Below are 16,395 nucleotides of genomic sequence, written 5' to 3'. Positions count from 1 at the left end.
GCACTTTTTTCAGAAATAAACAGCAAGCTGTTAATTGATATTTTAGGTTGATAAATTATATGAATACTTGAAATACAAGCCAACACTGACTTTCACCAGAGGTCATCAAGTTCAGAGTGAGAGTGTGATGGAAGATTAAAATTGTAACATTTTCAGAATTACATCCGCATACAGCACGAAGATATGGAACAAATCAAATCATCTAATTTGTATATACATAACATTTATATGTGTCTACCTTCACAATACAGAGAAAACTGCAGCTTGAGCACCCAAACCTAATCCACTAAGTTGACAGAAATACAACTTAATTGCTATCTCATTCAAAGGAATGCTTAGAACCGTGGTCAAGTCATAGGATGAAGCAAATGAACAAATATTACAACAACAGCACTAGCAGGCAATCAAGGAAGCTGTTGGAGATTCTGGCAGAGTGCAATAGTGAATCACAAAGGGGAAGTCCTTCTGGAATGCTTAAGGCAGAGACCCATTTTATGGAGGGACAACATTCACTTCTTACATTTTCTCAACTCTTTCTGTCACCTCTCCTCAAAGTATTACCTCCCATACCAGAACAATGGGAAAACTAGGAGCTTGTATCACTGTGATAGACAAGAAGCTCGACTTGATCTCTCATTTCCATACTTCGATTCTCAAACTATTCTTTTCTCTTCCAATGTCACTATTAGTAATTTCCCACAACAGCTTACCAGTCGAGCTCTATTCTGCTCTGTGGGACTTGATTGGCCAGGACTTGCTGGAGGTGTATGTCAGTATGCTTCTGGCAGGTACCATGAGTGAATCCATGAGGAAAGGCATCATCACCCTCATCTACAAGTGGAAGGGGGAGAGGGAGGAACTCAGAAATTGGAGACCAATCTCACTATTGAATGCGGATTACAAAATTTTGTCAAAGGTTATCGCCAACCGGGTTAGGTCTGATCTGGGGTCAGTGATTCACCCTGACCAAATCTGTGCTTTACCGGGCAGGAAGATCGATAAGAGTCTCGCACTCCTCAGGGATACGATTGCCTACGTGCAGGACAGGGGGTTGGACACCTGCCTCATCAGCCTGGACGAGGAGAAAGCCTTTGACAGGATATCACACACGTATATGAGATTGTTCTCTCCAAAATAGGCTTTGGGGAGGGAGTCTGCAATTGGATCAGACTGCTCTACACCAACATTGTCAGTGTAGTCTCAATCAATGGGTGGGAATCAGATAGCTTCCCAGTCAGATCTGGAGTCAGGCAGGGCTGCCCTCTCTCTCCTGCCTTGTTTGTGTGCTGCATAGAGCCATTTGCCAAATCCATCAGGAAGAACGCGAGCCTGAGAGGGGTGACTACTCCTGGCAGCTGGGGCCTACAAGTTAAGGCCTCCCTGTACATGGATGACATCACCGTTTTCTGCTCGGATCCACTGTCCGTGCACAGACTGATGTGCATATGTGACCAGTTCGAACAGGCCTCGGGAGCCAAGGTAAACCGAGGCAAGAATGAGGCCATGCTCTTCGAGAACTGGGCCGACCAATCCACAATTCCCTTCACCGTCAGGACCGACCACCTGAAGATGCTGGGCATTTGGTTCGGGGGGGCGCTGGGGCGTGCGCCAAGTCTTGAGAGGAGCGTATCAGCAAAGTGAGGCAGAAACTGGGCAGATGGAAGCTATGGTCGCTCTCCATCACGAGAAAAAACCTGGTCATCAGGTTTGAGGCACTGTCATTGCTGTCATACGTGACACAGGTCTGGCCTATTCCCAGAACCTGTGCCACTGCAGTCACCTGGGCCATCTTCCATTTTATATGGAGATCAAAGATGGACCGGGTCCGAAGGGACTCAATGTATAAAAATCTGGGCAACGGGGGAAAAAACAAACCCAATGCCATCCTCACCCTGATGGCCACCTTTGTGTGTGACTGCATCAAGCTATGCATGGATCCCCAGTACTCAAACATCAAGTGTCACTACATACTGAGGTTCTACCTGTCCCTGGTGTTGCGAAGGATGGGTCTGGCCTTGCTGCCGCGGAACGCTCCAAGTAGTTGCACCGTTCCGTATCACTTGTCCTTCGTGGAGAAGTTTATGAAGACAAACACCTTTGACCACAAGTCCATCAGGAAGTGGTCAGCACGTAGTGTCCTTGAGACCCTTCGGGTAAAGGAGAGGGCAGATCCTATCGAGCGGTTCCCTGGGCAGACTGTCAAAGCCATTTGGCAGAATGCCTCATCGCCAGAACTTTCCAAGAAGCACCAAGACGTGGCTTGGCTGGTGGTAAGAAGGGCTCTGCCTGTGAGATCCTTAATGCATGCCTGGACTCTCTGCCGCACCGCACGCTGCCCTCGAAGCGGCTGCCGGGGTGGGGGGACGACGAGACTGTCACACACCTCCTTCTGGAATGTGCCTATGCAGAGGACGTCTGGAGAGGAATGCAGTGGTGTTTATCGAGGTTCATCCCGAGCAGCTCCATGATGCGGGACTCCGTGCTCTATGGTCTGTTCCCAGGGACGCACACCGAGATGAACATCAACTGTGCCTGGAGGATCATCAACTCGGTGAAAGATGCTCTCTGGGCGGTCCAAAACCTGTTGATCTTCCAGCTGAAGGAGTTGACCCCGACTGAGTGTTGCAGACTGGCACATTCCAAGATCCAGGACTACGTGTTGAGAGACGCTCTGAAGCTTGGGGCAGCTGCCACCAAGGCGCGGTGGGGAAAGACCACCGTGTAAAGTCTGCCTGCCTAAGAAGAACAGGGGGCCCACCCAGTCATTTGGGCTCTGTTGACGCCTCAGCAGATGAGCTGGATAGTAAATATACAGACTTGTATATAGGAAAAATAAATTTCAATGTCTGTATGTAAAGCAATGTAATGTGTGCACAAGAATGGCATGACCAATTGTGTAGAGATCCAAATAATTTTATGAATAAAGTATATTTTTGAAATCAAAAAAATTCCCACTGCATCAGTCCCTCCATTTGACAGACAATTGTCTATTCCCAACATAACCACAGCACAAAACAGATGCTCTACTTACCTGACCTTTGAACTTTTTGAAACTTAACAACCTACTTTCATTACTTGCACATTCTTTGAACTTGTACATGTTTCTTATGTTTCTAATCTACTTTACCACTTATGCTATTATCAGTTCTATCTAATTGTTTCACAGTTCATTTTTTTCTTTTTTTTTGTTTACCTTTCCGAACCATTATCTCACCGTTCCTTTATTAACAACCTCTTAAAAGCTATGCCTGCAACTTGGACATTTTCCCATTTAAGCCTGATTTTAAGCATTTATAGCATTTTGATGAAGGTGGTAAAAGACAATTTACCTTGTGCCAATCTAGAGATTCTTATTCTATGTATTTTTTCTTATTTAACTCTGTACTGCTCATAATCCACCAACAGAACCTCTAAGCCCCACTCTCCGCAACTGGATCCTCAGTTTCCTGACCCACAGGCCACAATCAGTGAAGATTGGGGTCAATATTTCATCCTCACTAACACTGGAGTCCCCCAGGGGTGCATACTCAGCTCCCTACTATACTCACTGTATACCCATGGCTGTGTCACCAAATACCAGACTAAAGCCATCTACAAGTTCGCTGATGACACCACCATAGTCGGTCGAATTCAGATGCCGACAAAACAGATTACAGACAGGAGATGGAAGATCTGGAAAAATGATGCAATGAGAACAATCTAGCTCTCAATGCTGGCAAAAACAAGGAACTCGTTATTAATTTTCGGCGGGATGTTACTCATGCCCCCCTAGCATTAACAGCACAGATGGTGGAACAAGTTGAAAGTGTCAAGCTCCTGGAAGTGGTCATCCACAACAAGCCTTCTTGGACTCTTCATGTGGACGCATTGGTTACAAAGGCCTAACAACATCTCTTCTTCCTCAGGCAGCTGAGGAAATTTAACATGATGGTGAATACCCTTGCCAACTTTTATAGGTGCGCCATCAAGAGCATTCTGTCTGGATATATAACTACCTGGTATGGCAACTGTACCATTCAAGATCAGAGACGGTGACAGAGTGGTGAACTCAACCTGGACAATCACAAAGGCCAACCTCCCATCTATAGAATCCATCTACCGAGCCCACTGTTAAGGAAATTCTCAAAGATCCATCCCACCCTAGCAATGTTTTTCTACAACCTCTACCATCGGGGAGAAGGTACAGAAGCCTGAACACATGCACCAGCCGGTTTCAAAACAGTTTCTACTTTACTGTTGTTTAGAATATTGAATGAACTCACAAACTCTTAACATTTGCCTGTACCTGTGTTTTTGTTTTTGCAGCCGTTTACCTATCATTTACGTATAGATGCTGCTTAACTACATAATCTGCCTGTATTGCTCACAAGACAAAGCTTTTCACTGTGCCTCGGGTCACGTGACAATAAATTCAATTCAATTCTTGCTTAGTCCTAGATACGTTGATGGTACCTACGTGAGGTTCTGAGGGGTGGGAGATGTCATGGTTTGCAGAGCCCCATATTGGACAATTCAATGAAAAACATCAAAAAAATTTCACTTTGCATAAATTAAGATGCTCTTCAAATCAATGAGTTTGGAAAACCGATAAAATTCTTAACCTTAACCCCTTAAAATTACATTTGCTATTTATTGAACAGAAGATAACCAAGACAAATTCAAGACCAAATTAACATTAATGAAACAAACTGCAATGAATGTTTTGTTCTTCAAAATTAATGCAAAAGAATGTATCAAAGTTGCATGCTTTAAATTTTATACCACGTTTATAATCCATGTCATCTTGTTGCATACTCACTCGCAATCCCTCCTTACTGCCTTGCTGTTTCCACCTCACAGCTTACATTCAAACCTACCTTTGTAATGTCAGCAAACATAGATGTATTACTATTGTTCCAAGTTATTTACATAAGTTGAAAATAACTGAAGCTCCAGCACTGACCCTTGAAGTAGTCCACTAGTTATAGTCTGCCAAGTTTAGAGTACCATTTATGCAGTATCTTTTCATTTCTGTTAATTAATCTTCTATCCATGTCAATATATTATCCCCAACTCCATGAGATCGTGTTCTGCCTATTAAATTTTGGCATGGTGACTTATCAAATGTGTTTCTCAAATCTAGGCATACAACATCTATTGCTGAAAATGTGTTGCTGGAAAAGCACAGCAGGTCAGGCAGCATCCAAGGAGCAGCAGAATCAACGTTTCGGGCATGAGCCCTTCTTCAGGAATGAGGATGGCGTGCCAAACAGGCTAAGATAAAAGGTAGGGAGGAGGGACTGGGGGAGGGGCATTGGAAATGTGATAGGTGGAAGGAGGTAAAGGTGAGGGTGATAGGCCGGAGTGGGGTGGGGGCGGAGAGGTCAGGAAGAAGATTGCAGGTTAGGAAGGCGGTGCTGAGTTCGAGGGTTGGGACTGAGACAAGGTGGGGGGAGGGGAAATGAGAAAACTGAAGAAATCTGCATTCATCCCTTGTGGTTGGAGGGTTCCTAGGCGGAAGATGAGGCGCTTTTCCTCCAGCCGCCGTGTTGCTATGGTCTGGCAATAGAGGAGTCCAAAGACCTGCACGTCCTTGGTGAAGTGGGAGGGGGAGTTGAAGTGTTGACCTACGGGGTGGTTGGGTTGGTTGGTCCAGGTGTCCCAGAGGTGTTTTCTGAAACGTTCCGCAAGTAGGCAGCCTGTCTCCCCAATATAGAGGAGGCCACATCAGGTGCAGCGGATGCAGTAAATGATGTGTGGGGAGGTGCAGGTGAATTTGTGGCGGATATGGAAGGATCCCTCGGGGCCTTGGAGGGAAGTAAAGTGGGGGGGGGGGGGTGAGGTGTGGGCGCAAGTTTTGCATTTCTTGTGGTTGCAGGGGAAGGTGCCGGGAGTGGAGGTTGGGTTGGTGGGGGGGGGTGGACCTGACAAGGGAGTCACGGAGGGTGTGGTCTTTTCGGAACGCTGATAGGGGAGGGGAGGGAAATATATCCCTGGTGCTGGGATCCGTTTGGAGGTGGTGGAAATGACAACGGATGATACGATGTATATAGAAGTTGGTGGGGTGGTAGGTGAGGACCAGTGAGGTTCTGTCCTGGTGGTGATTGGAGGGGCGGGTTTCAAGGGCAGAGGAGCGGGAAGTGGAGGAGATGCGGTGGAGAGCATCATCGATCATGTCTGGAGAGAAATTGCGGTCTTTGAAGAAGGAGACCATCTGGATTGTACGATATTGGAATTGGTCCTCCTGGGAGCAGATGCGGCGGAGACGAAGGAATTGGGAATATGGGATGGCGTTTTTACAGAGGGCAGGGTGGGAGGAGGTGTAATCTAGGTAGCTGTGGGAGTCAGTCGGTTTATAGTAAATGTCTGTGTTGATTCGGTCACCCAAGATAGAAATGGAGAGGTCTAGGAAGGGGAGGGAGGAGTCTGAGACGGTCCAGGTAAATTTCTAGGAGTGGAAGGTGTTGGTAAAGTGGATGAACTGTTCAACCTCCTCATGGGAGCACGAGGCAGCGCCGATACAGTCATCGATGTAACGGAGGAAAAGGTGGGGGGTGGTGCCAGGATAGCTGCAGAAGATGGACTGTTCCACATATCCTACGAAGAGGCAGGTATAGCTGGGGCCCATGTGGGTGCCCATGGCTACTCCTTTGGTTTGGAGGAAGTGGGAGGATTGGAAAGAGAAGTTGTTCAGAGTGAGGACCAGTTCAGTCAGTCGAAGGAGGGTGTCAGTGGACGGGTACTGGTTGGTACGGCAGGAAAGGAAGAAGCGACATCTATTGGTTTCTCATTACCAAACCTGTTATTTACACCTGGTATAAAGTTACTGAGAAAGCTAGCTTGCAGTTATAATGAGGGAAAATGGCATTTTAGCCATTGTTGCAAAAGGTTTAGAATTCAAGAATGAGAAAGTTTACTACAGCTGTACAACAGGAATACAGTTTGCAGTTTTAGTTTCCATATGTAAGGCAGGATATACTTGCATTTGAGATATAACATATAAGACCATAGACACAGGAGCAGAAGTAGGCCATTCAGCCCATAAAGTCTAAATGACATTCAAGGAGATCATGGCTGATCTGATCATCTTCAATTCCATTTTCCTGCTTTATCCCAAACCATTTGATACCCTTAATAATTTGAAATTTGTCTAACTCAGTCTTGAAAGTACTTAACAGCTCAACGTCAACAGTCCTTTGCAGCATAGAATTCCACAGATTCACTACCATCAGAGGAAAAATAAATCCTCTTCATCTCGATCTTAAATGGATGACCTCTCACTCTTAGATTATGACTTCAGGTCTTACATTCTACCACAAGGAGAAATTATTTCCCTCGTCTATCCTGCCAAGCCCCTAAAAATCTATGTTTCAGTAAGGTATTCCTCATACTTATCTTGTGTACAAGCCCAGTCTATTTAGCCTCTTATCATAAGAAAATATTTCTACTTACATGTTTAACCTAGTGAACCTTCTATAGTCTGCCTCCAATGCAGAAGATCTTTCCTTAGACAAGAGGACTAAAATTATTCCGTGTTCTTGATGTGGTCTGACTAGCATTAAGCATTGTTTTAGCAAGCCTTCCCTATTTTTATACTTCAGTTGATTTGAAATAAAGGCTAACATTCCATTTGCTTTCCCTATAACCTGATGAACTTGGATGCTAGCTTTTTGTGATTCACGCACGAGAAGTCCCACATCCCTCTGTGCTGCAGTTTTCTGGACCCTTTCCCAGTTAATTAGCTTTAAAAAAAAAGCTAAGGTTTACTCAATTGGGCTATATGATGAAGCAGAGTAACCTGGTCCCTGTATTCACTGGAGTTTAGAAGACAAAAGGCAATTTCATAGAAACAACAAAGATTCTAAAGTGGATTGTCAGGACGGGTACTGAAGACGTGCTCCCCTTGGCTGAAGAATCTAGAACAAGGAGGCAGAGTTTCAAGATAAAACCTTTAAAACATTTAGGACGAAAGTGGGAAGAAATGCCTTTACTCAAAGGATTGTGAATCTTTGGAATTTTCTACCCCAGACAGGTGGAGATTCACCCGTGTTGGAATAGAAAGATCTTTGGTCAATTATGGTGAGCAGGCGAGAAAGTGAAGCTAAAACACAAGATCAGCCATAATTATATTGAATGGTGGAGCGTAAAATATGTAGAAACAGAACCTTTTTTTAAAAAAAGGATTTCTACCGAAGAACACCGAGAATAAATCAGGTTTCACCCCAACGATGAGTGTATTAATTCTGATCGTGAAGCATAATACATCTGATAGTGAGAAGTGGTGATGTTCTCCAATATGAAAATTCAGAATTAACTAAACTATGAATAAAAGTTTACTATTTTCAAAAAAATTATCCAATTCTAATCAATCTTCAAACTGTAGGATTGACCCAAAGATAGCTCATGTGAATATGTTTAAAAGTGTACTCTGACGAAGTAGTCTTCCACATAGCATCCAAATATCTCACAAAAGTAAAGCAGTATCAAAACATGAAATGGTTTAATTTGACATACGTGACCATAATTGCTTAATGATTACATTTCCAAAAGTGCAAAATAATCTTCAAAGAGTTCAGAGGCATAACAAACTCAGCCAAACCTCAAGCAGATTTAGGGATTTCTTAGCAGTTCAATAAAACCTTTAAGCATTCAAAGTTTCATTCCAATTATGCATTACTGAATATTGTAATTTCATACTGTGGTAACAACATAATGCAATCCATAGAGCAATTTTACTGTACATTACAGGGAAACTGTAAAATATCATTTTAGAAAACAAACTGCAAATATATCTTATCTGGAAATTTTATAAATGCTTCAAAAAAAAATCATTGTGTAATGAATGGATCAAGGATCACTTGATATAGAGTCATACAGCACGGAAACAGACCCTTTGGTCCAACCAGTCATAGAATCATAGAGCTGTACCGCAAAGACAGATCCTTCGGTTCAACTCTTCCATGCCAACCACATATCCCAACCCAGTCTAGTCCCACCTGCCAGCACGTGGCCCATATCCCTCCAAACCTTTCCTATTCATATACTCATCCAGATGCCTTTTAAATGCTGCAATTGTACCAGTCTCCATCACTTCCTCTAGCAGCTCATTCCATACACATACCACCCTCTGCGTGAAAAAGTCGTGCCTTTTGTCTTTTTCTTGGCTTTCCCCTCTCACCCTAAACCTACGCTTTCTACTTCAGGACTCCCCCAACCCAGGGAAAAGACTTTGTCTATTTATCCTATCCATGCCCCTCATGATTTTATAAACCTCTATTAGGTCACCCCTCAGCCCCAAATGCTCCAGAGAAAACAGCCCCAGCCTATTCAACCTCTCCCTATAGCTCCAAACCTGGCACATCCTTGTAAATCTTTTCTGAACCCTTTCAAGTTTCACAACATCTTTCCGATAGGAAGGAGACCAGAATTGCATGCAATATTCCAACAATGGCCTAACCAATGTCCTGTACAGCTGCAACATGTCCTCCCAACTCCTGTACTCAATACTCTGACCAATAAAGGAAAGCGTACCATATCCTTTTCTTCACTATCCTATCTACCTGCGACTCCACTTTCAAGGAGCTATGAACCTGTACTCCAAGGTCTTTTTGTTCAGCAACACTCCCTAGGACCTTACCATTAAGTGTATAAGTCCTGCTAAGATTTGCTTTCCCAAAATGCAGCACCTCACACTTATCAAAATTAAATTCCATCTGCCACTTCTCGGCCCGTTGGCCCATCTGGTCCAGATCCTATTGCAATCTGAGGTAACCTTCTTCGCTGTCCACTAAACCTCCAATTTTGGTGTCATTGGCAAACTTACTAACTGTACCTCTTATGCTCGCATCCAAATCATTTATATAAATGATGAATAGTGGTGGACCCAGCATGGATCCTTGTGGCACTCCACTGGTCACAGGCCTCCAGTCTGAAAAACAATCCACCACCACCACCACCCTCTCTCTTCTACCTTTGAGCCAGTTCTGTATTCAAATGGCTAGTTCTACCTGTATTCCATGAGATCTACCCTTGCTAACCAGTGTCCCATGGGGAACCTTATCAAACGTCTATAGATCACATCTACTGCTCTGCCCTCATCAATCCTCTTTGTTACTTCTTCAAAAAACTCAATCAAGTTTCGGATACATGATTTCCAATGCACAAAGACATGTTGACTATCCCTAATCAGTCCTTGCCTTTTGAAATACATGAATATCCTGTCCTTCAGGATTCCTTCCAACAACTTGAACACCACCAATATCAGGCTCACTGGCTTGTCCTTACCATCTTTCTTAAACAGTTGCACCACGTTAGCCAACCTCCAGTCTTCCGGCACCTCACCTGTGACTATTGATGATACAAATATTTCAGTAAGAGGCCCAGCAATCACTTCCATAGCTTCCCACAGAGTCTTAGGGCACATCTGATCAAGTCCTGGAGACTTATCTACTTTTATGCATTTCAAGACATCCAGCACTTCCTGTAATATGGACATTTTTCAAGATGTCACCATCTATTTCCCTACATTCTATATCTTCCATGTCTTTTTCCACAGTAAACACTGATGCAAAATTGTTGTTTAGTATCTCCCTGATCTCCTGCGGCTCCACACAAAGGCCGCCTTGCTGATCTTTGAGGGGCCCTATTCTCTCCCTAGTTACCCTTTTGTCCTTAATGTATTTGGAAAAACCCTTTGGATTCTCCTTAACTCTATTTACCAAAGCTATCTCATGTCCCCTTTTTGCCCTCCTGATTTCCCTCTTTAGTATACTCCGACTGTCTTTTTACTCTTCTAAGGATTCACTCGATCTATCCTGTCTATACCTGAGTTATACTTCCTTCTTTTTCTTAACCAAACTCTCAATTTCTTTACTCATCCAGCATTCCTGATACTTACCAGCCTTTCCTTTCACCCTGACGCGTTATCTCATTTCGGTAGGCTTCCCATTTTCCAGCCGTCCCTTTACCTGCAAAAATCTGCTCCCAATCAACTTTTGAAAGTTCTTGCCTAAAACTGTCAAAATTGGCCTTTCTCCAATTTAGAACTTCAACTTTTAGATCTGGTCTATCCTTTTCCATCACTATTTTAAAACTAATAGAATTATGGTCATTGGCCCCAAAGTGCTCCTCCACTGACACCTCACTCACCTGCCCTGCCTTATTTCCCCAAGAGTAGGTCAAGTTTTGCACATTCTCTGTTGGTATATCCACATACTGAAACAAAAAATTTTCTTGTACACACTTAACAAATTCTTCTCCATCTAAACCCTTAACACTACGGCTATGTTTGGTAAGTTAAAATCCCCTACCATAGCCACCCTATTATTCTTACAGATAACTGAGATCTCCTTACAAATTTGTTTCTCAATTTCCCTCTGGCTATTAGAAGGTCTATAATACAATCCCAATAAGGTGATCATCCCTTTCTTATTGTCAGTTCCATATAAATAACTTCCATGGATGTATTTCCAGGAGTATCCTCCCTCAGTACACCTGTAGTGCTATCCCTTATCAAAAACGCCACTCCCCCTCCTGTCTTGCCTCCCTTTCTGTCCTTCCTGTAGCATTTGTATCCTGGAACATTAAGCTGCCAGTCCTGTCCACCAATGAGCCATGTTTGTGTAATTGCTATGATATCCCAGTCCCCTGTTCCTAGCAATGCCCTGAGTTCATTTGCCTCCCCCGTTAGGCCTCTTGCATTGAAATAAATGCACTTTAATTTATCAGTCCTACCTTGTCCTCTGCTTTGTCCCTGCCTGCCCTGACTGTTTGACTCACCTTTGTTCAACTGTATCAGTCTCAGATTGATCTCCTTCCTCACTATCTCCCTGGGTCCTCCTCACCACATTCCCCCCACCCCAACATTATAAGTTTAATTCCTCCTGAGCAGCTCTAGCAAATCTGTCAGGCAGTATATTAGTCCCCTTCCAATTTTGGTGCAATCCATCCTTCTTGTACAGGTCACTTCCAACCCAAAATAGCTTCCAATGATCCAAAAATGTGAATCCTTCTCCCATATACCAGCTTCTCAGCCATGTATTCATCTGCTCTATCCTCCTATTCCTGCCTTCACTAGCTCATAGCATCTCACTAACATCTGGAATAATCCAGATATTACTACTCTCAAGAATCTCTGTTTTAAATTCCTACCCAAGTCTCTGTAATCTCCCTTCAGAATCTCAACCTTTTCCCTCCATATGCCACTGGTTCCAATGTGTACAATAGCCTCCTGCTGGCCCCTCTCCCCCTTGAAAACATTCTGCACCCTCTGAGATATCCTTGATCCTGGTAACAGGGAAGCAACACACAATTCTGATTTTTCATTGCTGGCTACAGAAACGCCTGTCTGTACTTCAGAGTAAACAGTCCCCTAACACAACTGATCTCTTGGAACCCGACGTACCCCTCAAGGCATTAGAGCCAGTCTCAATACCAGAAACTTGGCTGTTCGTGCTACAATCGCGTGGGAATCCACCATCCCCTACATTGCTGAACATAATCCCAAACTAAACTAGTCCCATCTGCCTGCTCCTGGCCCATACCCCCCAAACTTTTCCTTTTCATGTACTTATCCAAATATCTTTTAAATATTGTAATTGTTCCCACATCAACCACTTTCTCAGGAAGTGCATTCCACACGCGAACCACCTTCTGTGTAAAAAATATGCCTTTCTCATCTTTTCCAAGTCTCTCTCTTCTCACCTTAAAAATGTCCCACCTAGTCTTTAAATCCCCTATTCTAGGGAAAGGACAACTACCATTAACTCTATCTATAACCCCCATTATTTTATAAGGTCGCCTCTCAATGTCCTACATTCCAGAGAAAAAGGTCCCAGACTATCCAGTCTGTCTTTATAATTCAAACCTAGTCAGCAACATTCTGGTAAATCTCTTCTGAACTCTCTCCAGCTTAATAATATTTTCCCTATAACTGGACATCCAAAACTATACAGAGTATAACAGAAGAGGCCTTACCAATGCACTGTACAACCTCAACATGATTTTCCAACTCCTATCTCAAAGGACTGAGCAATTAAACTAAGTGTGCCAAATGCCTTTTTATTCAACTATTCCTGCCCTCACTAGCAAAATATGATGCAAAATATTATTCTAATGTATCAACTTGGAAGAATAAAAAATGTACCTGAGGCTGAGGCAAAGCAACCTGGGATGTGTGGTGACCAGATTGTGCTGTAAATGACACTTGCATGGCCATGGAACGTAGACACTGAATTGTTAACCATCGGATCCCACTATGAGAAACATAGATATAATACTGATAAATGTCTCTACAGATAACGCCATGCCCATAATAAATGTAGTTGGCACTTGAAATAAATAGTTTCTGTCAGGCAACCTGTTGAGCTACTCACAAACGACCATTATTTAAATAATAAGTTTCAATTTGAAACACTGAATTTGACAGTTGTTTCAATATCTTTTGAGAACAATCCAGGTTCATTGATTGGAAAGAGCCTTCATTGCAAACAGTTTTTGGAGATAGAGATTTCATCTTATAGGAATTGTATGAGAATCCACAGGGAGTTTTCAAGGTGTGATTGTGAATGTAAATTTTCACCAGAAAGCTAGGAATTCTGAAATATGAAAAATAGCTTTGAAAAGGGTAGTAAAGATAGATTCTGGCTTGGAAATTATGATTTTAGGGAAAAATCTAGTCACTGCATCCAAGAGAATAGTAAATTATAAAATCCATTGTGTCACGCTTATTGTATGTACTATGTCGTCCCACCTGTCCATCTTCCTTCCCACCTATCCGCTCCGTCTATCACCATCATCCCCTCCTCCACCCCCCCACCCCATCTCCATCCATCTATCTATCACCTTCCTAGGTACCATCCCCCCAGCTCCACCCCCCTTCTATTTACGTCTCAGCCCCATGGACTTCCTCTCCCACATTCATGATGAAGGGCTTATGCCCAAAATGTTGACTCTCTTGCTCCTCCGGTGCTGTCTGACCTGCTGTGCTTTTCAAGCACCACAATTTCTGACTCTAATCTCCAGCATCTGCAGTCCCCACTTTTTTCTATATTGTAAATTGTTGGTCCAAAGCCACTGTCTTGATTTGGTATGAGTATTTATGCAACTTCCTGTCAGAAATCACAGGAAATTCATATGACAGCACACAGCATACTCAGGCAGACTGCGTGTAGAATATAAATTCTGTATTTAAGATCCCTTGCATTTCACGATTCCCCTTTTCATGAATATCAGACTGGATTTCAGGCCACTTGATTACTGATGGTGAACTTTGAGAAAATAAAATTGACACATTGCTGTGAAACATTACAAAATGCTTTATAAAATAATGAAATCAAAAAATTAATTAATTCTTCATTTAGGGTTGAAACTTCATGCATTTCCAAATGCTCAACTCTTTTTATCTATTTACATTTTTTAAATAAATCTAGTTGACTACTAATTATTTAAATTATTTGCTTGGATAGCAACTCAGTCATTAGTTAAGAGTTTATAGAAACAAAATTCAAAAGATTCATGATAAAGTTGTCACTTCTGCCCTAATAAGTTCCTCATTAGTAAAAGGACTCTATTGTTTGTCAAAGCTTCAATTTACAGATATCTTAAACTCTTTGTCTCTACCTAACATCTCCTATATTTGTTCTTCATTTTCCTTTCTCCTTGATCCAATTAATGTTTGCCACACACTTTTTTTTAAAAGTTCCAATCAAATAAAAAAAGTTTCTTAACATCACTTTGTCTCGTTCTCTTTTCATATTCTACAATTACTTTCTCTTGTGACCTTACTGTCTTAATTTCAACTCTCTTGAACACTGCTGTATCAGATGTACGATTTACTGTTGGATCACTGACCTCTTGTTCAACAAAGGTGAAGAGAATTGGTATCCAAACTCAGAATTCACTGCCTATTCAAGGTTAACTGACACAGTTTGTTCACTGACATTTTTGTAAATGTGTTGCTGGGACGTTTTTTTTAAATTAAAAAAAGTTCAATTTGAACAGGCTCTGAGCTGGCTTCTTGAATGCGAAGGTAATGGCAACTCTGCATTTCCATTCATCTTTACTCCATATTTTTCCCCTAGAAAGCATGTCAGATTGCCAAATGTGGCAGTCTGGTTATTGCATTGATGCCTCCTGCTGGTCTGCAGAATGAAAGGACTTAGTGTACCAGAAGAATTTCAGCTTTCTGCTCGATCCCCATAGGCTCAGAAAAATCAGGCAAACCAACATCCTTCTTTAAAAAGCAATCCCAAGTAGATATTGGAACACTTGCCCTATGTAAAGGGTTCAGTGATGTTAAGATTTTATTAGATTAGATTAGATTACTTACAGTGTGGAAACAGGCCCTTCGGCCCAACAAGTCCACACCGACCCACCGAAGCGCAACCCACCCATACCCCTACATTTACCCCTTACCTAACACTACGGGCAATTTAGCATGGCCAATTCACCTGACCCGCACATCTTTGAACTGTGGGAGGAAACCGGAGCACCCGGAGGAAACCCACGCAGACACGGGGAGAATGTGCAAACTCCACACAGTCAGTCGCCTGAGTCGGGAATTGAACCCGGGTCTCAGGCGCTGTGAGACAACAGTGCTAACCACTGTGCCACCGTGCCACCCAAATGTTTCATCAGAACAAAATGTGTCGATGAAAATGAAAGCCCAAGTCTCTAAAAAGTTGAAAAAAAAACTTATTTTTTGAAGTGTGTTATGACCGATCAAAAAGGCATGGTACTTTTCTGTAGATTTTCCACACCTTTACAGGAAAATAACAATTGTTCTAAATGCACATTGCTCAAAACTCTTTCCATTAGTTTGCCAGTTTACTTAAACATAAAACTATGTACTGAGTAAGCAACTCTGTCAGATTCTCAGTGCTTGTAATGCATTGAATGCTTCCTTGCTGTCCTGCACAGAAATATTACTGAATTGTCACCTACGTGACTGTAACAGTAGAGCAGCCAGAGCAATTTACTATCACATCGATTAAAAACTGCTTTGTAGAGGCTTTTACTGGTAATGACAGAGAACTGTTTTGGGTTGTGAACTGGTTAAGAAAAATTCAAGCAGTCTTCCAAATTTCAGAAACAACTTCCCATTGTTTTTGCACCGAAAGGGTATGGGGATGAATATGAATCACATGCAAATGTCAACACTCTGTCTTTGCAATGTATATGCCACACAGGCCCAATTTGTAGTAGGAAGATAAACAAAGGCTGCATAATTGACATTTCTTTTGTTAAGAGAACCTAGTTCACAGAAACACAAACCTGGAAGGACACTGAAACAGACCATTTGATCAACTTATCCACATTAGCATTTAACCTTTATATTGGGAGTAGTCCTTCCTTCCTTTCTCATATCTTCCTTCCTTTCTCATATCTATCTCTTTCCTTCAGCTACCTGTATAAACT

General features: G+C 42.5%; 1 protein-coding gene across 1 annotated transcript in view; it reads right to left on the bottom strand.

Annotated features, from left to right (window-relative positions):
- The window catches only part of pex7 (peroxisomal biogenesis factor 7), an 82,379-nt gene that overhangs the window by 54,330 nt on the left and 11,654 nt on the right, over positions 1-16,395 (bottom strand). Inside the window, exon 6 of the mRNA XM_060820575.1 lies at positions 13,124-13,232. Within this exon, the coding sequence (XP_060676558.1) occupies positions 13,124-13,232 (109 nt within the window). The remainder of the gene's footprint in view (positions 1-13,123; positions 13,233-16,395) is intronic.

The sequence above is a fragment of the Hemiscyllium ocellatum genome, chromosome 3, assembly GCF_020745735.1.
Source record: "Hemiscyllium ocellatum isolate sHemOce1 chromosome 3, sHemOce1.pat.X.cur, whole genome shotgun sequence".
NCBI lineage: Eukaryota > Metazoa > Chordata > Chondrichthyes > Orectolobiformes > Hemiscylliidae > Hemiscyllium > Hemiscyllium ocellatum.
Note: the sequence above shows the minus strand (reverse complement) of the source record. Positions and strands in the feature narration are given on the sequence as shown.